The 26,714-nt window shown below is 38.8% G+C and overlaps 1 protein-coding gene across 3 annotated transcripts in view; it reads left to right on the top strand.

Moving 5' to 3' along the window:
* The window catches only part of UBE2F (ubiquitin conjugating enzyme E2 F (putative)), a 118,365-nt gene that overhangs the window by 14,029 nt on the left and 77,622 nt on the right, over nt 1-26,714 (top strand). For 2 of the 3 annotated variants that reach the window (XM_090045052.1, XM_090045050.1), the window contains exons 3-5: nt 7,846-7,875; nt 14,255-14,320; nt 18,200-18,267. In XM_090045052.1, coding sequence (XP_089901178.1) covers nt 7,846-7,875; nt 14,255-14,320; nt 18,200-18,267 — 164 coding nt within the window. The remainder of the gene's footprint in view (nt 1-7,845; nt 7,876-14,254; nt 14,321-18,199; nt 18,268-26,714) is intronic. The other variant, XM_090045051.1, reaches the window with a different exon arrangement.

Here is a 26,714-nt window from a genome sequence, read left to right as displayed (position 1 = left end):
GCACAGTTGTAGGACATTCTGTTACGAAAAGTAGGTTCTTCATATGAAGTTGGTTTGAATGAGTAGTTGTAATCTATGTATAAAACATTAGTGGAATTCTAGTGGTTTTCTATGTTTTACTGAAGCATAATGAGATATTTAATAAAATGAACGTTTTACTTTGTACTATTTGGAACAGAGAGTGTGTGTGTGTGTATGTGTACAGCCTGCCTGTAATGTCTACTTCACTTGCTTACTGGCCATGATGACATGACTAGACTTAGTATGATCAATGCACATTTCAGCATTCAGACTTTACACCGATTAATGTTTAAATTTGCTTTCAGTGATTTGTCGTAACTTTAGATCAGCAGTGTAAAAAGAAACCATCCTTTCTATCAAGCAGAGTCAGGATTGCACGCTGGCGAACATACCTCTTATACTATCTGTAGTTCTGGTCATCCCATCTTAGAAAGAACGTACTAGAATTAGAAAAGATATGGAGAGGGAGAACAGAGCATCTGGGCTATGGATCAGCTTCCATACAAGGAGAAACTAAAAAGGCTGGGATAATTCTGTAGCAACTGCTGAGAAGAAATACAAAGCAAGTCTTTGAAAACGTGAGTAGTATAGAAACAGTAATATCTCACAGTTAAAAAAAAAAAAAACAAAAAACAAAAAAAAAACAAGGTGTATCCAATAAAGTTTAGGCAGCAGATCTGAAACAAAGTACCTTTCTACCCATTGTGTAGGGACTACCTAAATCCCAGCACAAATGCACTGTGCAGTGGCTCTTTTAACCTTGATCTTGCTGTGCTCCCTCCTTGCCCCCAAGGCTTTTAAATATACTGCAGTTTTTGCTTCCTGCTATTGATTGGCTGAGAGACCTTGGCAGCCCTGCTGGCTGTTGCTAATTGGCCGGCAGGCAAAAACTGTGGCATATTTAAAAGCATGGTTTTGCCTCCTGGCTGATCAGTGAGGACTGGTGGGGTCAATGGGGCCTTGCACCAGAGGGGAGGGGGGAGGCACATGGCAAAAAGAGCAAGATTAAAGGAGCTGCTGCACAGTGCACTTCCACCACAATTTGGGTAGGTCCCTACCAGTGCATAACTTAACATGTGGAACTCATTGCCACAGGATGTTTTGGAGTTCAAATGTGTAAATAATTGTGTTCAAGAAGTATGAGACTAACCTGGGGCACGTGACTTATGAGGAGAGGCTGAAGGAATTGGACTTTTTTAATCTAGAGAAGAGAAGACTCAGGTTATTTTAATTAGCAGCCTTCAATTATTTGAAAGGTGGATCCAAATATGATGGATCAAGACTGCTGTCAGTGGTGCCAGATGACAGGACAAGGAGTAATGGTCTCAAGTTGCAGCAAGGGAAGTTTAGGTTATATATTGGGAAAGCTTTCTCACTAGGAGGGTAGTAAAACAGTGAAATAGGTTATCCAGAGAGGTTATGGAACCTCCTTCCTTAGAGGTTTTTAAGACCTATCTAGACAAAAACGTGGCTGTAATAATCTAGTTGGGTGTGGCCCTGCTTTGAGCGGGGGGTTGGACTAGATAACCTCCTGAGGTCTCTTCCAACCCTTTCTATGATTCTATGAGAGATTTTGTTTTTGAGGATAAGCCCATTGGGGAGCCATGAAACAACAGTTAAGGTTGTAACCTACGTATAATGACTGGGAGGGTAACGTGGGGATGGATTGAACTATCCTGGGATTCTGGGCTAGATGTACTTTTTTGGCTCACTCAAAAGGTGGTTCTTATGTTATGCTTTGGTTATTATAGCTGGTATATCTATAAATATTGTCATATGTAATGCTTTGTTGATTTTGTTAGATCTTGTTTCCTTTTTTGCAGTTTCCCAATACCCATGCTTCACTATCGTGTCTGTAACTTACTGTTATTTAATGCTTAAAAGTCATAATAAATTTGTCATTATTCAGAGAGAAATATTTGGGACTTTGAGCTAGTAACTATTGGAGTTGAGGATGGTATAAAATTAAAATAAACCTTTTTATTATGAAAAGTAACTTCTGGATCAAAGTTCTGTGGTTTTTAATGTATTTGTTAAAATCTGGCTGCCTATTTTTATTTAAAAAAAAAATCTCATTAATGAATGAATAGTTCTCTCACCTGTGCATTGGCGCCACGTAGGGGTGCATGTGCACCCCCTGAGATTTGGCTGCTGCTGCTGGCAGCACCTGGAGGCAGTTGCCACTCGCCACACTGCCCCCTCCTCCCCCCCCCCCCCCCCCCCCCCCCCCGACACCACTGCAGCCACCTACAGAAGTTCCCTACTCACTGCCACCATGCCCCTGCTGCTGCCATCTATAGGCAGTTGCCATGCCCCTCCAGCCTCAGGAGGTACGCGGTATTCATGCACTTGTGGCTTATACTGGGTATAGTAATTAGCACACCATTCAAGCACTAATAAGATTACTCCATAATAGAAACAGTTGGAGAGACTCCTTGTTAGTATATAATTTAATTTTTATTACGTCTTGTAGTTAAAGGTAACAGCACCAAAAATCACAAAAGATGAAAATTAATCCCCAATACCTCATTATATCTGCCACCTTCTACATACAAGTCGAATTATATGCGTGTTACTTGTTAGCTTGTGGTTGCTGTGTTGATGATATAACATATTTTCTGACCCTTTGCTAACTTCAAGGTTTAGGCTTACCTGTTTGTCTTTTGTTTCATTTCAAGCTAAAGAGGAAAATGGAGAACTGTGACCTCTCTATCTTTCCCAGGCTGCCTTCCTTAAACCAATTTTGTATTCCAGTGACCCATTACTTGAGCTGACAAAAATCTGTTCAGTGGCTTCTGTGAACACTTGTTTGCTGCTTTTTCATGCAAAGTTGAGTTATGTCAAGCAGAATTCTGTTACTTTGTATTTCGACTTGTTTCATAAACTTTGCAGGGAACACCATATTCCAATTGACCACACTTTACTTCTACTGGCAATTTCTTGAAAACACTGATTCTTAGTTACTTTAGGTCAACATTCCCCAGCTGGTGTGCTGTTGGGCATGTCCAGGTGTGCTGCGGCACTTTGGGCTGGAGCCACGCCCCCAGCTAGGCAGAGGCCGTGGCCCTAGCCAGCAATTCAAGCCCCGCACCACCTGCTCCCTACTGGTCTGCGTTCGGCCACGTGCCCACCGCCACCCCCCCCACCCCGCCGCTCTGTGTTCAGTCAGTGTGCTGGGGTGTGGGAGAGGCCATGTAAGTTTGCCGTGTGGTGAAAAAGGTTGGGAAACGCTGCTTTAGGTGTTCTCAGAATTTTTCATACCTGTCCTGAAACTAAAAGGAACTTTAAATTTAACAGTCTGAGCCCACTGAGTTATCCATTCAAGGGGGAAAAATGTTTTCTACCACCAAGGAAAAATGCATTAATTTCAGATGGTTCAATTTAGCTGTTCTGAATGAGCTGAGGAAGGGAGAGGTACGGCTGCTGTTGTATGGAGCTCCTATGAGTTAATGTGGATGGCTGCCTGACCATTAGCTTCATTGTGCTCTCTGAATACTACCCTTTTTCCTGTTGGTCATGAAGGAGATGAGGAGTGGGCTGGGTTGTACTTTTTCTTATTGCTTCTGCCTATGGTCAAGGAACAGGTTTCAGAAGGCAAGGATTTGGTCTCAAAAAAGGCATCAAGTGTGGTGAGTTTGGGGAAGTGGAAAGCTGAGGGAACATTTTACTTGTATTTTATTTCATCATCAATCTATTATTCTCTTATTTCATATAATATTTTACTTCTCCCTTACACCCCGTTACAATCCCTCTGTTCAGCCAAGAGCAGCTTTGAATATCATCAGTACTCTTTGAGTACACTTGGCGAACTTGCACAGGAGGTCATTCTTGGCAGTTCTTTGCCCCTGCTCTGGAATTCTCTCCCTCCTTGAGGCCCGCTGGAGTCCCAAGCTTGGATGTCTTTTGGAAGCACTGTAAGACCTTCCTGTTTTAAGGGGCATTTAGCAAACAAAGCTAGGCCAGGGGATTGCTTTAGGGATCCGTGGCTACTAGTGATATTCTGGTACCTCTTAAGTTTCTGTGTTCTATTTTCTCACTTTTTTTTCATAATGCTCCTGTTTTATAAGTTGTTTTGTTTTCTTACTGTAAGCTGCCCTGAGTTTTTGATGAGAAGGGCAACATATAAATTACACAGATAAATAAGGTGGTGTTTGTGTTTGAGCTGAGATAATATTTTTGGTGTGCTGGAATTATAAGTGTTTAAAAATTGTTCAGTAAAAGCACTCCACCGTACTGTGGAATTTTTAAGGCTTGTTTTAGACTGAACTTAAGTCAACTGTTGTGGTTGTGTGAAAGCACTAGGGCAGTGCTTGGCAACCTTTTCTGGTTGCAGGCTGGAATGATCCAGTTTGGATTGGGGTGGGTGGCTGGGCAGTAGAACTTAGCCACGCCTGTGGCAGCATAGAGAGAGCACCCATGGCAGAGGCCCCCTGCTGCCAAATACCACTGGATCCAGTGGTTCTGTGGGCCAGTCTTGGCTTGCTGGCCACTGATTGCTGACTCCTGTGCTAGGATATCATTGCATAGGGTATTTTAAAGAACTAAAGTATGTTTGTGAGTTTGTGTTATATGGTTGAGACCATACAACATTAATGTTGTTTTGCTCTAGTCCTCTCTCTGTCATCTAAATAGAGCAATGCTCAATGTTCTGTTTTATGAATAAGAACATAGACGGGCTTCCGTTGAAAAGGTAATGTAAGAATGACGTTGTAGCTGTGATTGGTCCAGAAATTGTGCTGGCAGCAAGGATTATGTAAAGGGTGATATTTTGTCTAACTTTATCCCACCTACATAGTTGGTCCCATAAAAGATACCACCCTAAGAAATCCTTGCCTCTCGTAATATTCTTAAGGACAAGAAGTTACACACAAACTGGTTTCAGTGATCAGGAACCAGTTTAAACCTGTAACAGAGCATAAGTTTAGTGCAAGTAAACCAGTTTCAAAATGGCTGAAACTGGTTTAAGATAAACCTGGTTGAATGTAGTATCAGACTTAACTGGTTTGACCCAAATCAGTTTATGCAATGCCTGTCACAGATTCTTTCCTGGTTTAAGCTGAGTTAAATCTGAGTCCCCCAGCATGTTTTTCAGCCCTGGACTGGACTGCCTGCTCCAATGGAACAAGGCTGGCCCCACCTGCAGCTGCCAGCAGGGACTTTTCCATCCCCAGAGCCAGAAGTAGGGTGGATTCCCCTGCCTTGCCCCCTCCTCTGATGGGGAATCAACCCAGGTCCTAGCTGGGGCAGGGGAGCAAAGCCCCCACTGCAGGCTTCTCCCCTCCAGGCATGGGGTGTGCGTTTTCACCCCCTCCCCTTCCCCACAGCTTCCCCACAGGACATGCTGCGGGCCACACTCGCCAAGAGCCCTGTGCTGCAGGACAGTCTGAGATGACGGACCTGCAGCAGGGGACCCCTGACAGGAGCTGCTTCCCCCATCCACCTCCAGACACACCCTGGCTGGGGTCCGTGGAGACCAGGATGGGGGTTTATACCCCTCTCCAATCACACTCAAGCCTGCCTTGGCCTGGCTATGCCCCCCCACTGCTTAGTTTCCCTCCAGTGGAGGGTTCGTTCTAGTGCCCCCTGGCTTCTGGCCTGAGTCACTGCAGGCATGCACCTGTCTTTCTGGAGTCAAAAGTGGATGTTGATCCATGAATCAGTTCAATCTATGCAGGTTAGAGTTACCTGCAAAGATTGAATGCCTCATCGTCGTTCCCCCCCCCGAACTGGAAATTTTGGTGAAACGGTAATGGTGGTAGCTTCAGTTGCCACTCAGTGGCTGCTACGTTCCCAGATCCATGGGAATCCTACAAGCCAGATTGAATGTGGTACCTGGCTGAGCTGAGACGGCACAGGGCCCAGCCTCAGAGCATGGACCATCCCCTTGCCACTCATTCGGCCCACAGGATTAAATGGTAGAGTGCCACCATGATAGATGATCTAATGTGAAAACAACTATTAGACTTGAAAGATTGAATTTGCACTGTGCTGTGCTAAGGAATTTACCACCTTGCATTGTGAAGCCTGATGCTTAAATACTTTCCAGTAAAGGTTTAAGTAAAGACCTTGTGTATAGCATTGGTGTGTGCCTTTTGGTCATACTTTAAATGAGGGTGGGCATTTATAAACCCATAATGAGTGGCTGAATTAAGTTTGAAGCTTATTTGCAGTGGACTTCCAAAGAATATTTTAGGCTTGTATCACTACATTATTTAAATTGTAAATTAAAAGAAGGTGTCTTCATTATAGCATTAGTCAGATTCCTTATTTATCTCTAAGTTCAATACCAAGTTCAGTTTGTTTTAGGTTCAACATCAATTTAGCTCTTTAAGCTCAGTATCAGGAGTCAGTCTGGCTCAGTGACTGGTAATACTTAACTATCAGAAACCTAGTCTGAATTATTTCAGCCATGAAGTGACATAAAAATATGGAAAGCAGGGAGGGTTAAAGTGCCCAATTCATTTTACTACCAAATATTAACAAACTCTGCATATGCTAGAGCCTTTACATTAAAATGCCACAAAAAATGTTGGAGTCTCTATCAGAGCAACTTTGGTTGTGCACCAAAAAAAATCCTCTTGAAGTTCAAAGTCAATAGAGTTGATGTAAAATCTAAAAAGAGCTGTATATTTTGAGCTGGGATTTTTATTATTTCTGTTACACTGTTGGCAGCCAAATTCCTGAGCATTGTGCTAACTTTCATGTGAGCCAAAAATGGAAACTAATTAGCCTGTTTTCATTGCTCTTCCTGGATAAGATGCAAGAAAAGATTCATTTTTACATATAATATTTTTAATATTTAAGATATGCAGGCAAACTGAATCTATAGGAGGGACTAAATATAAGTAAAACTTAATTGAACATAAGAAAACTGCAGATCTGTGCAGTAGAGTAGGGTCAAAAGGAAAGCATTTAACCAGCCACATCATAGATGACTTGCAAATGGTTCAGTTCAGGTATAACTTTGGGGCCCTGGGAGACATTGCAGTTATGGTGCTGTTTAACATGTAAGTGCACCATAAATTATAATATGCTGTGCACTTGCATTTTTATAGCTGGTTTGAATTGCACCTTAAATTGAACATATGGTGTGGCAGGTACCTGTCAGAGCTGAGGCTACCCCATTTGGATCCAACTCACAACTGACGGGAGACGCATGGAATGATTATCCATGTTCCATTGCTATATTTTTATTAAATTGCTGCTCCTGTGTTTTGCGAACTGTGCATTTTGTTCCCCATTAGTCCTGTTTACACTGTGCAACTGAATAACCAGATCCTTTTCCTTGTGTTAACTAGTAACAGTTTACATAGGAAGATAAAACAGTATTTCAGACTGTCCTTTTGTTTGGGAGACTTCCTATTTCTTCCATTGTTAGACCTGTTTTGATCTACCGGTAGTTAGCATTGCTGTGAGCCCTAGATGTGGGTCAGCATCTTGTACACCTAATGTAGTAGACGTGTTCTGTGGAAGCTCAGATAAATGTTCTGGAAACATCATTTGTGATGGGAGAGCTGAACCAGTTTTAGCTACAGTAAAATTTTTTTTCTTTCTCTGAAGAATGTCCCAAGTGCAAAAGAGCATTTCTGTAGAAGAGCATATGAAAAGAAGTTCCAGAAAATAGAACTTTGTAACCTCATCCCTCACAGGAGGGACTTGAAGACTAAAAATATTACTTAAAGTATTGAATACTTTTTAAAGTAATTGAGTACTGTCATTTTTCATTGTGTTTTAAAAAGTTTCTTAACTTGAGAGATGTGCAGTCAGAAATTTTTATTTCTCTATGTCTGCATTTAACAATAATGTTTCTGTTCTTTTTAACAGAGGTTGCTGAACTTGAAGCTAATTTACCTTGTAAGTATGGCTTTCAATATCATGCACTTTGATAGGGAGAAACTTAGGGGCATGGAAATTGATTTGATTGTTTTCTGAATTATGAACACATTTTATGTTGCATCTTTATAGGTGCTGCTGCAAGACAGCAGTATGTTTTTTAAACATTCACTCAGTTGGTAGCAGAGACAGCTTTGTTCTTGGTGTTCTCATTCAGAGTATGTATTAGCTTCCCTTGGAGACAGTGGTAGCTGTTCTTAATTAAATAATAATACTTCATATTGAAGGGGATGGGGCCCATTTTTGTACATTCCCAGTGACTTACAAGGGGTTGAAGTTTTTTCTATTACTGTCAGAAGGTTATTTCCTCCCTTCTTTCCCTAGTAATTTCAAAGTAAAACAGCTATTGAAATAAGGAATAAAGGAAAGTGATCCATTTAATAAATATCTAGAACACACATTGAACAAATCTAAGTAATTTACTTTCATATTGTAATTTGACACTTGCTAGATTGGAGTATTAGGGATAGTAAAAAAAAAAATTAAAAACAAAAGCCCAGAAATGAGAATGCACAGTAACTTGTGTTCCTAAAGGAGAAAATGTTTTTCACAATGGAGCCTGTTGCTAAAACAGAAAATTGCCCTCTTAAATTGGCAGGGAGAAAATGCTACTGCAAAATGTCAACTGGTATTTTACATGCAGAGTTAAGTAATTTGCTTCTGCAATCCAGCAACAACTAAAACTTTGTTGTTGTAAGCATCTGTCAGTTTGAGAGGAAAAACATTTTTCTGAATGGATGATAGGATTTTTTTAGGGCGGGGTGGGGTTTAAGCTTTGATTTGTCTGAAAATGGGTGTTGGCAATTAATCTAGTATAGCTGTTGCTGGACACTTTCTTTATAAACATGTGCAGGGACAGTAGTGAGAATCATTTCAGGAGCCATACCCTCAATAAGCACTCAATACTGTGCCAGTGAGCACACAACTTGGGGACAGATTTAACCTAGGGAAGCTTGCTAAAAATGTCTGTCAGCCATGTAATGGTTTTTAGTGGTTGTTTCTGACTTTTCATACCTTGTTGTAATGCTTCTGAATCTGGACCTTTTCAGGGTAAAAACTGATGTTTTGTTGGTGTAGAAGGAAGAAGAATATGTTTTTTTGCAAATTAAAAGGGAAGGTGAAGGTGAGAAAGAGGACAAGGATGGGCAATGAAAAAGAAAGAGAGCCTGCTAATATCAGTCTGTTAGACTTGCCCTGTTTAGTTTTGTTCTTTCTTAAATATCACAAGTGATTTTATTTTGTGCAAGACTGTTCAACCTTTAATGAAAACACTTTTCTAACATGAAAACTTTTTGCAAATTGACAAATAATGAATACTATAAAAGTAATGACAGCAATAGCAACCACAAAAAAACCCTCCTAACACCTGGCTTGGTCTGATTTCAGTGTCTTGGGTCTTGTCTGTGTCTCTGCCATTAACAAACTTTAAACGGGGTGGATGGGTGAAAAACTCACAGACCCTTGGCTCATTCCAACCAATGTGAGAAGTTTTTGTTACTAATTGACCAAGCAAGGTTAGTAGCAGAGCATAACCTTACGGGACAGGTCTTGACTACCACGAAGTGAAGCAGGCTCTTAGTCTCCATCAGCCGGGGATTCTCCCAGTGATTCTGTGGGTGTCTTGTAGGGATCTCCAAATTCCACACCCCCCCAAACAATGTTTAGTATTTATGCATGGCTGGTAAGCATAATTTCAACATTTTAATACTTAATCCCTGATTTCGTTTTATTTAAATATCTTTGTTTCACAAAGTGTCAATTACTTAAGATTTATACCCTTGAGAGAACAAAAGCGGGGCTTCCTTATGTTTCTTCCCTCTTATCCTGGAATGCTGTTTTAACTCTGGCCTGTTTATGGGTTGACAAGGTTGCTTTGTTTTTCCAAAGGCCTGTTTACCCTGTGTTCTGTGTGGTATCTAAGAAGGCATACAGATGGCTTTCCTCTGCTGTGTTAACTAAGCCAGCTTGTTACATCTGCAAGGCTTCATGCTTCAGTCACTCAGACGGAGTCTTCCGGGGTCCCTGTCTCTTAGCCACTCTCTGTGGCTCAGGCCTCTTAATCTGGCAATAGCACTTGGCATTGCCTTACAGTCTGTAGCACTCATATGCTTGGGTGATTATTCAGCTTAAATACTGCTTAGTTTTAAATAAATAACAAGTAGTAATGTACATCACAAAATATCACTTTGGTATTTCAATCTGGAATCAAATATAATGATCCTTTCCCATTCCCACTGTGCACCTAATTCAGGGTAATATTGAATGTCTCATTCATATTCATATGCTTGGTTGTGAAATAAGTCTTTTTAGCCACCAAATACATTTCAGTGTCAAAATAAAATACTTAATTGTTTTAGTATGTAGTAAAAAAATGATCATTAGTAACATTAGATAGTCCATTTAACTTGCTCTGGTTTCAATACTCTGGATGAAATGTTGATTTTTTTTGTTTGTTTGTTTAAAGAATGCTTTGATTGTAGATACAGATTTCAGCTAAAGAAATATTCTTGTATCAAAACTGGACCTATATTTCCAGAGAGCTTAGTATGTTTTAATTTCTCAGACAAAAGTAAGAGGAGCCAGTTTGACAGACTTGAGAAAACCACAAGATTTGTTGAGGACAAGTGCAGTGCAGCTTTTTCTAATGCCCTTTGGCCAGTGTGTGCTTCCTCTGTAACCAACAAATACTACTCCTGGGGATGAAAGAAACATAGTCTCCCTATTCATCTGTTCTTAAGGTCCCTGGCACATGTTTTATTTAGGATTTAAGGTATTAACCACACCATAAATAATAACCCAGCCACATATTAAAGCCACAATTTATAGAGTAATAATTAGCAAATGTACCACAGATATTCCACATACAATGCGTAACAGCTTTGTGGGTTGTCTGTATTGCACCTTAAATATAATATGTGATGTGTCAGGCTTGACCTCTGACAGATCCTGGTGCTCAACTGAGCACAAGAATATGGTATGGGGAAGCTTTGGGGTCCAAAACATAGCCCTCCCCTATCTGATCAGCAGGATTGGGCTGGGGGCAGCACCAGGTTCTGGATATGGTGCTCCTTCCCGATCCCTGGAGGTAGATGGGGGGGAAGGTGGGAGAGGATGTGGTGACCTAGACAGTTGGGGAACAGCTTCTTAATATCAGGCTCATTGTGCTCCAGACCATTAAAAAGCAGGCATACAACTGGGAGCCTGGCATATGAGGAGCTTTAAAGAGCTTACCTGCAGGGGTAGTCTTTAAAACTTTTGGGAGCTTAAACTCAGAGTGGGCAGAGGCTCTGCAGTCTTTGACTCTTGGCACCAGCTTTAAAGAGTGGTCTGAGGCAGGTTCCTTGCCAGGGATTTTAAAACCTATACTTGGCAGCTCCAGCAGGGGATTGGAGGCTTCTGGAAGGGTAGTCCCCATTGTGGGGAAGGGGTCCTTCATACCTTCCCTTGCTGGATGGCATGATTGGGGATCAGATCACATTGTACTGTTAAATGGACATGTGCCAAGGGCCTCCATCTCTCTACAGGCTGCACAAAAAAAAGGGCTGCCAGGGGGGTTAGCTCAGCCCCTGGGGCAGCTACGATGCTCAGGGCAGCACTGGCTGCTGTTCTGCTGGTAGCAGTGGTGGCTATTCTCTGCCCCTCAGCCATTTCCTACCCCCCACGGCTGCCCCTGTTGCCACTCTGAGGATGCTACTGTGGGCTGTTATTCTGTACGGTTGTGGCTGCTGAACTAAGACCACCATTTCATTTTGTGCTGGCTAGCAAAGAGCCAACCAATAGATTCATACTAATGGCTTTTGATGGTCTTTAATCTGGGATCTAGACTTGAAAGGTTTTAAAATTTTCTGTTTCCCCAAATTTTCTTGCTCTTTCCTTTTTCCCCATTATTGTTAAAAATCTTTGTAGCTTCATGTTTACATGGATATAAGCAAAGGTGTTCAATTCATGTGATTTTTATCATATATATGAGCATAAATCGATAAGTTAATTTTTTAATATGCTGTTTTAACAAAAAAAAAATCTTACCTTTCAAACACAGACTTTACTAAGAGACTGTTTGCCCCATTAAGTGCTCTGTGCACCTAGAATCTATTAAGACAGATATTAAAGCTTTTTATATATCATCTGTTAGAAGTATGTGTAGGAACTATATCTTGCACATCTGTTTTCAATAGGAAGCAAGTTATGTACATGCATACAAGATTTCTTAGTTAAATTTGTATATATTGACTAGGCACCCTTCTGATAATGTTTGAAAACTACACAGTTACCATTGATATCGAATGATAGCCTGTCAAAAGTTGTTTGAAAGAAATCAGGTGGACATATTAGAGTAATCCCTGCAAGCCTGTGTTGTGGTATATGATGATAGGCTCTTTGACAAATTAAAGCGCACAGGCTTCCAATACAGAATTTCAGCTTCCTTGCCTTGAAAAAAAAATTTACATACAAAAGTATTTCTTTTGTGAGGAGAGGAGTTCTATTTGTTTAAAGGCACTAAGAAACTGTAGCTGAAATTGAGATCATTTTAAAAGAATTTTTTAGATGCTTTAAGAGTGGCTTTAGAGGGAGAACTTCTAATTGTTATGGTAATTTTCTTGTGAGTTGAATTGTTGTGATAGATGTTGGAGTTAGTTATGAGCTCATTGTACTCCCATGGCTGGACATAGTTATGGAAATAGTTTGCTAAGACAGCTGAAATACTGTGTTTCAGTAGGTGCATTCCGTTCAGCTCGTCATTATTGCACCTTGTAGGTATAAACAGCTTCTTTTAATTAATGTGAAAGTACAGTAAGCATGATTTGTCATAGGCTACAGTTAATAAGTTGTTCCCATTTCAAATGCTGATGCACAGTAGCGTTGATTACAAACTGCTATGTCACCAAGCAGTCATTATGCTAAGACTCTGTATAACAGTATCTTAAGTTAATAAGATATCTTGTGTGGTTTACAGCACTTCAGTCTTGGGGTATAGGCACATAAACATGTTGCCACAAGATAAGTTAGGGCCTGCAGTTACAACATCTGAGCTACTCTGTGGTAACTGTATAAATGTTTGTACCTGGTGATAAAGCTAACCTCATTTACGTTGAAAAAAGTAAGCTGCTTTCCATTTGACACAAGGTAAAAGCATGCACATAGGCAACTGCCACAGTAGCTGACATGCTGTAAATTTACAGCTTTAGGTTACCTTGAACTAACTTGCCTGTCTATATACTTAGAATCTGATTTTCTCAGAGATACAAGGCATGTTACTAAGGATGGTTTTTAAATGCAATTTAGTTGCAAATGCAAAACAAGGCAAGAATTTTCACACTAAATTATCATAGTTTCCCATCCAATTTCTATATGTTTTGTAAAGGAAGTTTAATTTTGGTGTACCCCTCTGATGGGTAATTTAGATCTTGCTTTTATATTGTAAAACTTTCTATCATGAGAAAATAGAACTGTACTGTTTTAGGGTCACATGCTGTATGGCCTATTACAGTGTTTAGAGAATCGTAGAAACTTGTTCAGTTCTAAGAAATGCACTTTTTAAAGTTTGAAATTCTGTAGAGAATTGGCATTCATCTTTCTGCCTTTACTTGCCTGGAAATTATTCCTGTTCTTCCCAGGCAGTTGAATTGCTTTTCCTTCAAGTGCTATTTTTATTTTGACAGGAATTGTAACTAGACTTTAATCTTTGCTGTTGTGATTCATAGTATTAATCTGATAACTTGCTAGAGTTGGGAGGAAATTTAGTTATTCCGAAGCTTGAGTAACTTGGCAGATTCACTCTTGGTCTCTGTCATCTTGAAACATCAGATACTGGCTACTATCACAAACTCATTACTGTGCTCAGAGGTAACTCATTTATTTTAGGATGACCATTCACATTTCACTTTCATTTAATAAATTACATTTTACCTTCAGTTAAGAAATGCTTAGAATGTGAAAAAAGTTTGGTGGATCTATCACCCTTACAATTTGGAAGAAAACCCTAATATTTCTGTGTTTTTATCTTTCTACATCTTTCTTATTTCATCAGCGTTTTATTTGGCGTTTTCTATGTGGAGTGAAATTAATTCTTTAGTATGGCTTTATTTCATTTTACTAGTATGTCCCATATTTCTTTTAAGAGCAAAAACAGCACCAGAATTGTGGATGACAAATAGTTTTTGGTGAATGCTCTTTAGGAAGGAAATTTGAAGACGATGGGGAGAAACTAGCAAATAAACTGACTAGAATGTAGATATTGCTTGGTGAAGTATATCAGAAGACTTGACAAGGATGTATGTTTCAGCCTTGAAAGTTTGAAAGACACACTTGTTTTGATGCAGATTCTTCTTTTGCTTTGCAGGTACATGTAAAGTGAATTTTCCTGACCCAAACAAACTCCATTACTTTCAGTTAACTGTAATCCCAGGTAATCTTTTAAAATACTTCTTAAATATGAAACATTAATGGATTAATTTATACTGGCAATGTTTTTATCAGAAGTATGGGCTGTCTGGTGTCTGATATGCATGAAAAAGGAAGCATTTGGGAAGCCTTTACTATAGATTATGAGCTCTAGAATCTCGTTAAATCAGGAATAGCAACAGTGTAGAAAGATGTAGAGATCTCATTTATGAATTTTGTTGGGCTAAATTTGATTTAGTTTCTGTTTGAAATATTTTAATTGTTCAGGTGCAACTCAAGCTATTTTCAGTAGTGATTTTATTTTTGACATGTTGTAAGCTGTGTTTTATGAGCATCCATGTATTGTTGCAGATCTGTCAAAGTTAATTTAAAAAACTAATTCATGGAGAGTTGAATAGCTGACACATTTAATAATACAGTAGCAGTCATAAATTGACACACGTCAGAACGTAGATAATAAAGGATAATATCTTGCTTTTCAAGTATTTAAGTGTGGTGTTTGGGTCTCATGCAGCAAATGCTATTTTTTTTTAAACAAAAGTACTATAAAAACCTTTGCTAGAACATTGTGAAATAAATCCCAAACGAATGAATCAAATATAATTCTCATGTTGAAAACTGCTTACTTTTTGTTAATGATCTATTTGCTTGCAAAATTTATTTTCCAATACATTTCATAGCAGTTAATGAAACTTGAGGTTTTTCTGTTTAAATTTTGTAGCACAGAAAGCTGTGTAAATCCCCATATCGCTTTTGGGTGCATCTGTACAGAAGACCAGCAAGTTAAGGGCTTGATACAACTTCTGCTGAAGTTTTGCCTGTATCTGAGAATTTATAAAAGTCCAAATGAAAATGTGTTACAGTTAAAATATGTCACATTGTGCTGAAGTTCGTGTCTAATTTATGTTGAAATACTAGCCTCTTCCTTCTGGTTCTAGGTTTATTGTGTGTTGCTTTCTCATTTATACCAGGCTTTTAAAAATGTATCTCTGACAGCATTAATTTGTTGTCTGTAAACAACAGGCTGACCAGCACAGGAAACACATCTTTCTTATATATGTTTGTAATCTTATATGGTTTAAATGATTACCAATGTAACCTGTGGTATTGATACCAAGCAGACACTAGATGTCACTGTTATTTATTAGCAAAGATAAAATAACACCTAACTGACAGTAGAGATACTGCCCCTCTTCAGTTAAATAGTTAATTCATGTTTTTTCCTTAGTTTGGAACATTTAGAGACTATCCTTTCATTATACCCAAAATATGATAAAGATTAAATGTATTAAACCTGTGACTGAAATGTCATATTAGAAACTGATTATGTGCAGAGAGAGTATTAACCAAATACATATGAAGGTCATCAGATCTTTTGATCTGTACTAACTTTTGTTGTTAAGCTTAACAGGTGCTTTTTCATAATATTATGGAAAGTTACAGTTAACTTTTTCATATGGTCACCAATATGAAATTTAGGTGTCGTATGTATAAAACAACAATAGTTTTCTTTTTTTTTCCTCTCTCAAATCTTAAGTATCCTAATAGATTACATGTGTAACTATAAATTGAGCTGAACAAAGGCGCTGTTACTGAGAGATGCTCCATGAAATGGTCATGGTATTCTTTGTATTAATTTTGCCTCTGTAACAAAACAACCAAAAAAGAGGAGTGATTTTTTTTTATATGTTTTTTAATTAGCATTTTGTTAATGTATCTATAGTTGTACAGCTGAAGTGCTGGCACTTAAAATCTGATCAGAATAAATGTCTGTTTTCAGCTGTACATAATTCAGTTTCAGAATCTTGAGATTGATTGCTGCCTGACCTAAACACCTGAACAAGTGAACATAATAAAAATTGGGGAAAAACTTAGGTTTTTAAAATTGTAAAACAAGAATAAAAGAACGACCAAACTGATCTGTGTTTTTAGGACGCAAATAATCACTGTTTTTGTTTGTTTTTTAACTGAACAGCAGAGTTGATTTAGTGTTTCCCCCCAGAATTGTCCAAGCTCAAAGTGGCATGAGATGTCAGTCTGACGCACCTCTCATTCTAACAGCTCAGTAATAGTGTATAAAAATATGTAACTTCTGAAGGAAAGAGCCAGTTTTCCTCATCTGTCTCATATTTAATTGAGGTGGTTATTTGCCTTGACATGCCTTAATATTGCCATCTTTTAGTTTAGCTATTAAAAGAGCACCTTTCAAAAGGTTAGTGTTACAATTTTTAAACTGTAGACCACAACTGAATTCACCTTGGCTTTTTGAAGTCAGTAATTATTATTATTATTATTTTTTTTATCTGAGACCACTTCTATAGTGTAATTCTTTCCTGTGCCATGTGGCTATTCAGGATGTATAGATATAAACCTTTGAAATATACCCAAGCATCACAGCTGGTATAAAGCATGGAGTTACCATATGTTCCTGAATATAAGATGGACACCCCCCCCCCCCAATAATTACATTCTATATAACAAATTTATAAAACTTTCCATATAATTTTCCAGGTATCGAATCTAAGTTTTGAAGATTTGCCTTTAATTTTGCCTTTAATTAAGGCTCTGCACTTACCCAGAATACAATAAGCTTAAACAATCAGTACTCATTAAGTACGCATTACTGTAGTGTTAGCAAGCTTGCATTGTATTTAAGGCTTCAGCTAGTAACTCCCAAACTGTTAGAAACCCTGAAAACGAAGGGAATTAGTCCAGTTTGGGGCTGCTGATATCACAGTAGACATGCATTGTTTATAGCACTGTGATGTTGTTCTGGACCCAAGGAATTCCTATGCACTTAGTTATTAAATGTTTTTGCTGCCTATACATATACCAGCTTTTATTAAATGGTAGTAATAGGTGAACAATTGGAGCTGCCGTTAAGTCATGCAGTAAATGAATTGTGCGCTTATCCAGGATGCATAAAAGTAGAGTACACTCTATTTTCTTAACTGGAATTTTGGGCTGCTTGAAGACATTAAAAAACAAGTAAACCAACTGTGCTTTACCTGAAGACGCAGCGTGTTACTTCAAACCGCCTCTGCAGCATCTGTGTAAATTGAGCACTTCAGAAGGGCATTTTGGTGTTTTTAGCTAAAGCTGATTTAGTCAGCTATTAGATAAAAGCACCCAAAAAGCCCTACTAAAGCACCTGATCTTTATAGGCATCAAGGAAGCCGGGTCCAACTAATGTGCTACCTCTTCTAGGCACGCATGGGGCTCAGCTGGGAAATGTATAGAGTTTAAAATAAAGTGTGTGTGTGTGTCATCAGCAAGCAGCCTTGGTTATTGAAGTTGCAGCTGGCTAAGTTAAGAGTAGAATAACAATGTGCTAGTAAATAAGGTTAAACTTCAAGTTAGATTTCCCATAGCTTTCAGTGGTTTTAGAACCAACTCTTGAGACAAGAAGGGAATGCCATTTTCTGCAAATAATAGGTTGTGTTCGGTTCACAGGCAAGTTTGCAACAAATGGAATTGCTCTGGCTTCCTCTCTTGTTTCTTCCAAGGGTTGATTGTACTCTTGTTATTTCTGATTTGATGCCAGCTTTTTAACCCAAAGAAGTATGTGGAGGAGAGACTTTTCTTCCTTCCTGCTCCATCGCATCCATCTCTAGCCTTGTGCACAAGCAAACTTCTCCTGAATCCATACTCTTGCTTTTGATTTAAATGTGGTGTCATACCCCTGACCTAACAGCAGAATTAGGAGACTTACTGTTGTACCCATATTTTTTTTTTCTTCTCCTAAGCAAGATAAGATGAGTGTGTTGCTTGACAATATAACATCAGTGATCAAATCACATGATAATCTATGTAATAACAAAGTACACTGTATTTGCTGCTGCCTTTTAATTTAATTCCATTGTTTTGTGGTCTTCTTTGTTAGATGAGGGTTATTACCAAGGTGGAAAATTTCAGTTTGAAATTGAAGTTCCAGATGCCTATAATATGGTGGTGAGTATTTATTTGTCTAACAATTGCCATTTGTATTTTATTCTCTATAGAAATAATATAATTTCAGTGAGAATTCAGTATGTTTGTTCTATTGTAGGTAAGATTATCCTCATGTATGCTTCTGCTGCTAAATTTTCATGGGTATGTCTTTTGAAAATGACAAGATGTGCCTTTGCAGTAGTTTGGATTAGTCTACTCATGAGTACAGCCAAGAAGCCTCACATCAAAGAGTCACCCTGTAGCTTGCTCTCTTAATTCCTTCTGTCATCTTATTTTTTGGGACATGCACATACTGTAATCTTTCTTCCGCCCATAAGAACTATTTGCCTAGCAGAGAATGAATAAAACAAATGAAAGGGTTGGCTGTCACTGTTTATATTCCAAGGTTGTCTAACTGGTGCACTTCAAGCCAGGATGTTGAATTTAATTCCCTGGGGGGAAAAGCACAGTGGGACGGACCGTGGAGCTTGCAAACAATGAAAGCTGACTCTTGTCACTCACTTCACCTGCCATATAAGTTGTTTTACAGGTAACTATTTGCTTATCAAAAGAATGTTTAGATGCGTCTCTTTGGAAAATTGAGGTATAGTAGAAATCTTTGATAGAGCTCTGGAAAATTATTTTTGCTGCTCAATATAAAGTGCTTGTCTTTTTGTAGGTAGATATGGCTGTTGGCTGCTCATGTTGTGATTAAAAAATTTGGCCTTTGCTATCTCAGAAATATGTTTTGTAATCCATTGATGAATTATAGACAGAAGATAACACAATAAGGGCATGTCCAGACAGGATTTAAGGTGGTATTGTAATGTAAATGATAATCTCAGATTCTGCCGCTTTCAGATGAAGCTCATAATTTAACATTCAAGGGGAGAACAACAGAAAAATTATATTTTCTTGTGTGGGTTTTTGTTTTTTTTTTAATTCCCTTTGTAAGAAAGTAACTTAAGGTCAGCTGATTTGGGTTGCTGTTGCATAGTAGCTGATTTTGTGTCAGGTATTCAAGGTGATGGTAATGATACTCATTTAAGCATTTTTAGCTTTCAGTAAAAGCATTTGTGTGTGTGATTACGGTAAGAATAAAGCCCCACTTTAATCTTGCTGGATAGGATTCAATAGCTTAGTCACTTGATTGTCTTCATAATTTTTTTTCTGTGCCTCTTCTTAAAAACAATATTATCCCATTGTTGCCTGGCTCCTTCGTACTTAGTAAGCAGAAGTAATTTTCCTAAGGAACTGATTGATGTGGAGAATCAGAGACAAGATGAAGAGAATGTGGTGGTTTGTATGGGGCTTGATTTGAGATTCCCCATATTTGAGGCTGCCTCTCCAATCCAGTATCCAGTTCATTATCGTGTCATAGGAAAGTGTGTCGGGAAGGAACCTTATTAAGACTGGGAAGGAACCTTATTAAGACTGGGGTGGGCAAAATATGGTCTATGGGCTGGATCTAGCCCACTAACTGATTGGATCTGGCCCATGGGCAGGCACTCGCCATTGATTGTATCCAATCTGTGGTTGCCTGTGCTGCACTCCCGCCTGTGCCTGCCATATGGTCCCAGCTCTGGCCATTGTTTACAGCTTCCAGCAGGGCTGCTCCCAGTGTGGCTGCAGCTGCCTGAGTACTGCTTGGTTCTTTCTGCCCCTCTCCTGCAACTGCTCCCCCTACCCTTGCTGTTCTGCTCTGGGCAGCAGGTAGGTGAGGGAAGCTGTGACGTGTTGTGTGGAAAGCTGCAGCCAAACAGCTTCTGCCCCAGCACTCAGGGTTCAGCTTCCATCAACTTTCCACCCACTCTTACCTGCCCGGTACAATGTCCAGCCAGCTGTGGAAGGCAGCTCTGCTGTGAAGCTGTGTATGCTGGCCAGGGCCAAGGCGGCAGCATGATGCTAACTTGCTCTTGAAAGTTTCCAAGCATGGAGAATGCATAATTTCTCTAGGTAGCCTGTTCCAATGCCTGACCGCTCTTATAGTCAGAGTTCCTCCTAATCTCCAACCTAAATTTCCCCTGCTGCGTCTTGAGACCTGTTGCTTGTAGTCCTGTCATCTGTAGCTACAGAGAAAAGTCCATCTTCATCCCATCAGTAGCTGCCCATCAGGTATTTGAAGACTGCTATCAAATCCCCCCTCAATCCTCTCTTCTTTTAGGTTAAATAATCCTAGATATTTCAGCCTTTCTTCATAAACATGCCTCCAAGGCCCCTAATCATTTTTGTTGCCCTGTGTATGGTCCATCGTAACCTGCAGGTCCTTCTCTGCAGTACTGCAGCCTAATCGGCTATTCCCCAGTCTGTATTTGTATATTTGGTTATTCCATTCCACATGCAGGAATTTGTACTTGATCTTTTTGAATCCCATCTGATTGATTGCAGGTCACTATTCCTGTCTGTCCAGGTCACTCTGGACAGAGTGTCTGCAATTCCACTCAACTTGCTAAGCATACACATAGTCTCATCATTCAGATAATTAATGGATCATTAATGAATTCCATCTTCCAAATCATTAATGCTTATTATAATTGTAACCACAATATATGTGGAATATGTACGTTTCTTTAACTTTGATACAGAAGCTGGGAAGGCCAAGTAAGCCTTTGGAAGTAGAGGAGTAGTTGTCTTTCCACTGTGGAGAATATCCTGAAAAAGTGTTTGAGATTACCCTTACTTTGTATTCCGTATAGATGGTATTCTGTATATATGGAATGTGGACCATTATGTCTGAGACCTGGCTCTCAAATTTGAAATAGCTATGGGTATTCTTTTTTTTTTTTTTTTTTCTGATTCATCTTCCATCAATTCTGGTCTTCCATATTTACTGTCTGCCAAAGGGACTACATGACTCTGTCTTGAAATCCTTTGCCAACATTTCCAAACTGGAAGAGGTTGTTGACTGGCATGAGTCTCTTCTTCTAAGTCTGTGTGTGTCAGTTTCTATAGAGCTTCCAAGCTATAAAGGAATCTGATTTGAGGATCTCTCAGTAAAGTAGACTGCTACATTTTAAAGACCTTCTTAAAAAAAAAAAAAAAAAGTTCCCCCCCTCTTTTATAAAATAAAAACACATGCATGCACACACACAAATATACATATACAGTATAACTATAGAAGAATCTAATTTTGAGGATCCATGCCTAAGTACTGCTTTTCTTGCACTGCAGAGCACCATTGTGGGGGCATGAAGCTAGTCTTATATATGTGTATGTGCATGTGTGACTGCTTTTATTTAAAAAAATTTTTTTTGAGAATTTCTTTAAACTGTAGCAGTCCACTTTATTGATTTTTGGTGAGGGAGAGCAACAAGCTATACGGTTCATCAGAAAATAAAACAGACAAGAATTGTTGGGGTTTGTTTTTTTTTATTTAAAAATAATTCTAACCATTTTTTGTTACTGGCTAGGCTCTCTCCAGATCTTACTTGCTAATTTGATTTTTATTATAACCCTATTTTAAAATGCTTCAGTCTTGTGTATGGTATTACGTTTGTATTTTCTTGTCTGAGTGGCCATTCCTGATGGCTACATCACTTTTCTCCATTTCAATAGACAACTGCACCATAGTTTCTTTTTTTGTACCATTAATAGGGGAGCCCAGAAAATGCAGTTCACGTACTTAGGGCATTTTATTGCCCTAGTCATATTTGGTTTTCTTTGTGCTTGTTTCTGACAGCTCATATTACAAAATAGATGTAGGTATAACTTCTGTGCTTCTACTCAAAGCTCATTAATTTTATAATAACAGATGTACTCACATGAAACGCATACTACTGCTTATTAATTGTATAACTGAAAATTACTTTTCATCTGGCCTTTTGAATGTTTGTTGATTCTAAGTAAAGTCATAGCCACTCTGTGCTACTGCAAACATACTAAGTATATTGCAGTGATTCTATGTTAAACCTTGACAGAAAATCTACAGTGGATGGTAATAATAGATTTCCAAGCTCTGGATATCTATTGGATTTGACAGGCATGGAGTTTAAAGATTTACCTTCACTTGCAGAGCAGTATAAAAATAGAAAATTGAATATTGAAACACTTCACTTTATAAAAATAATTCTTGAGGGCCATATATGGTAGGTCTTGTTCAGTTTTTTACCTGCCCATAGCCAGCAGAGTTCATACTGAAATTAGTAGTTCAGCATCCGTATTTACAACATTTTGGTCTTGTGGTATTTTTCCTAGCTGTTCAGCATGTCTGGAACACCACATTTTATGTAAGGCTTTGCTATAATGCCTGCACATATTTTGTATTTGAAATGGCGCCTGAAGTCTCCAAACAGGATCTGAGACATTATGAGAAGTAATGTATAAACAAAGAATAGAAAATGAACCCTCCCTTAAAAAAATTACAGTCTGAAGAAACAAGAAGAAAATGAATGTAGATTTAAAATAGCAAAACAAAACAACCCGGTAATTAGTGTAAGCCATACAGTATATAAGTGTAGGTTCTTCTCAGTTTCTTCTTTCTGTAGCAGCCTTTGTATCTATCAATCTTTACATTATTCAATTGCTGAACTGTATAGAACAGGCTAAACATACTGGAGCACAGTTGCCAACTGTCCCTAAATTTATGAACAGTCCATTAAAAAAAAACAAAAAACAGCCTGTCCATAACTTCTGTAAAAAAAAAAAAAATATATATATATTTTGCCCCTGTAAAAATAAGAAGTCTTGAACATGTTTTAAGATTTGCTTCCTGAATGAAAACTATACTCAAGCATTGATGGTGTACAGAGTGGAGCAGCACCACCTGATGTCTAAATGGGAGTGCTGCTTGGTGCCCTGCAGTGAACTGTTAGGGATTTCTGGTTGGCTAATTTCCATAGTACCTTGCAGTTGGGATGGAGCTGCAAGGCTGGGAGGGAAGCAGAAGTGGTAGGTGAGGAGCTATGCCAGGATGGGAAGTGGGGTCACACTGGGGAGGGTGCTGAGGGGCCAGAACAGTGTGGGGGAGGTGCAGTCAGGGGTTTCAGGGTGTGGGGTAAGGGGCCCCTAGGTGGCAGAAGCACCCATGCTGCAGTTGAACAGGGCTGCCAACCCAGGAATTTTATTCTGTTGCACTGACAGTAAAAACATGTCTGGAAAAAAACAAAAAAGCTTCTTGTCTTTAAAAAGCTTGTAGGTTGTCAGTTTAAAAAAAAAAAAATCTTGGGATGGCAATCCTGACATGCAGCCTATAAAGAATTTGCCCTATTCTCCATTCAGCCTTGTTCTAAGGGAAAACAAGGGAGAGAAAAACTGCCACAGATGTATGAAGGCATGTTCCTAGTTGCTACTTTCCTCAGCAAGGGGGCTGAAAGAGTTCACTCATGACTGGAAGGAAACAAACGGCTCATAATGGTCATAAATATAAAACATTAGGTATTACGCATCAATTTTTGTCTGGCTCATTTCAATTAAAACAGTTTATTATATAAGAATAGTTTATGAGGACATTGCATTTAAAGGTGTGATAGGATCTGATGCCCAGTCACCAGAGTTGTGCTTTCTGCCACGCCATGTGCATGGCAGGAATTATGATTGTAGCTAGAGGCTGGGAGTCCCAAACCTAGCCACATGCTTATTCTTCGTTTCATCTCTCCTTTAATTGCATTAGTGTGTGGCTGGATAAATACCTAAGATGTGATTAACTGTAACCTGTGCCAGGGGCCATATAGGATCCTGATTTTTTTTTTTTAAAAAAAGGAGGGGAAGGGCTGTGTGAATGCTCAGTATTGTATCTGGTGTAATCTTAGATAGGATAGGATCCAAGTATTCTACTCCCTTAGAGGGTCAAAATTCCAAAAAAAGTATAATCTTAAAGAGCTGTGCATACTGTAGAACTAGGAGGCTTCATAATCATCCTCTGTGATAGTGGTATTTTCCTCAGACTTAGTGGGGGGGTTTTGTCCTTTGGCAATAACTGTAACCTCTTCAGGAATCCCCTTCTGTGTAGAAAAGAGGATTGTGATGGGACTAATGGAGAAAGATGCCTCAAACCTCAAGTAAAGCTGGTGGAATCTGGCCCATGATAATTTATTAGCAATAGTGTGTGTGTGTGGAGATAGATAGATGGATAAATATAAAATATCACACGCACATGCACACGTTTTCAGTGATTTTAACCATCAGTTCTCTGTTGTTGTTTGAAGTTCTTAGAACAATATACTAAATCTAATCTGTTTCATGGGTTGATTTAAAAAATACTACAGCTTTTTTTCACCATAATAAATTTGTCTATGAAGTTCAATATCCAACTCCAGGCACTTTACCGGTATGGGTTGTCTGCTGCTTTCACCAAGCTGGAAAGATCAGGTTGTTGAGCACACAGATAAAAGGATGCTTTATTTTTCTTTCAGATATTGTGACATCCATTCCCCCTCCAGCCAGGCAGCTCCCATTTTGATAAGATGCCCCACAATGCACCATGCTGTGCTGTCATAGCCACTCTGGATCCCTGTTGGAGCATGGAGCTGGCCCATAGAGGGTCAGGTAAGTCCTATTGTCTTTAATATATTGCACATTTTCTCCAAAGGTTCTTCCTTTTTATTTTGTATCTTTAAAGGATATAAAATAATAATGAAAGAATCTTTAAAAGATGTGAAATATATTAACTGTTGCTTACCTGACCACATATGGGTGCTCTCAGTAGCTCCGGTAGGAGACTCGCTTGTCAGAACTGAAGACACTTGAAATTGCAGCAGGGCTAGTAAGAAGGGAACGATTAATAAGAATTGAGGTAATTTTATGCATGCATCTCTTTAACTGGAATCTTGGGGGCATTTATATATACCACTACCATGACTAGAACTTAAGGTTTCCCCTGCCAGTCATTTAACTGTGTAGAACATTATTCTCATCAGAAATGCATCTGGAGCTTCCTGATCATTCATTTGGAGTTTGTGAATGTTTATGATTACTAAAAATGACTTGGTACCTTGTCGGTGGAGATGCAGGGAAAGAAAAACCTATGAAAATTGCATTAACTGGAACACAAAGCAAGTTGGGTCACTAAGAAAGATGTGGCAACCGCAAGCTAGTCAAAAGAGTGAAGTTAACAGCATGAATTGTGCTCCTCCCTCAGAGCTAGCAAGTGGGACATAATCTACATTTGGTTTTGTTCTGAATGCAGTGGTTTCCTTCCAGAATGATCTCCTACTATTTTAGTAGTGCTTTTTTTTTTTGTCTTTTGAACCATCTTTTGATCAATTAATGTATTTAATTTCTGGATAAAACATTGTTCTGTAACGTGATCAAGATGCACAGAACAAAATCCCAGTTAGTTACCATACGATTGTACCACAACATCATTCAACTATTATTCTATTTTTTTCTTCTCTCCTTTCTTTTTTTCCTCTTTTCAGAGAAATAACATTCATTTTACTGAGATTTTTGTGCTATGTTTATAATACATGAAGGTTTTTTTTTGGTAGTGTAAATACAGCCTGAAAGTGGCTCATGGTTTTTTGGGGTTTTTTTTTGGGGGGGTGGGGATGGGAGGTCTAGCATTATCACCAGTCTCTTTACCTATTCCTAATTTGCAGTATTGTCGACATAATTCTATCCATTAAAAAAGTTAGCAGAGGTGCAACTTTTTTTTTTTCTTCAGGAAGAATAGGACAGTTCAATAAGGCTAAACTAGGTTTTTTCTGTAAATAATTTAATTGGTTTCCTTTAGGTCTAATACACCACATGTAACAGGAAAACTGAAAACTTTCTTGTAGAAATGCAGCTATTCTTAAATTCTGTTATTAATGCCTGATGTGGGTATTAATTGCTGCTAAAATGTCGGTGTAGATGCCACTGTAGGTGTGCATAAACCTCATGTATGAGAGATCAATGTCTCATGAATATGTGCTAGTCAGGGCCATGTGTGTACCCTTTTCTTTCCTGTACACCCACTCAAGGACAAAAGGAAGTAGTTGCAACTCACCTTTAGTTCCTTTTTAGTTCCACCTTGCTGCCACTGTCAGTAAAAAGTATTGGATCTACTACTTTTTCAGAAATTCAAAAGCTTTTTTTTGTGTGTGTGTGGTGTGTGTGGTTTTTGCTTTTTACCATCAGGACTTATGGCATCAATTCTTTTCTTTTTTTTTCTTATCTCTGTATTGATTACAATTTGCTTCCTAAACAAATCTGTGCTAAACTACCTTCTGTAACATTTCCCCACCGCTCCACAATGTCCTTATACCCATACTTTTCCCACATGGCAGACTTCTCACTGTTAAGATATACAGGCTTCAGGTCCTGAGATTTGTCCATCAGTTATGTGGATGAGGCTAAGTGGAATGAGGAAAAAGTCATTCAAAGGGGTCTTAAGAACAATGGCAATAATTTTGGCATTGGCTACCTCAGTACAAACAGCCTTAACTGAATTGGTGCTAGTGAATCAGGCACTTATGCCCATAAGACCCAAAGACAGAACCAAATGGTAAACCAGAACAAAGTATAAACACAATTGCAAGCATCAGGTATGT

This window comes from Crocodylus siamensis, chromosome 4 (assembly GCF_052110815.1).
Source record: "Crocodylus siamensis isolate JL-2025a chromosome 4, ASM5211081v1, whole genome shotgun sequence".
Lineage (NCBI taxonomy): Eukaryota > Metazoa > Chordata > Crocodylia > Crocodylidae > Crocodylus > Crocodylus siamensis.
The sequence above is the reverse complement of the archived record's forward strand: the minus strand, read 5'-3'. Positions and strand labels throughout refer to the sequence as shown.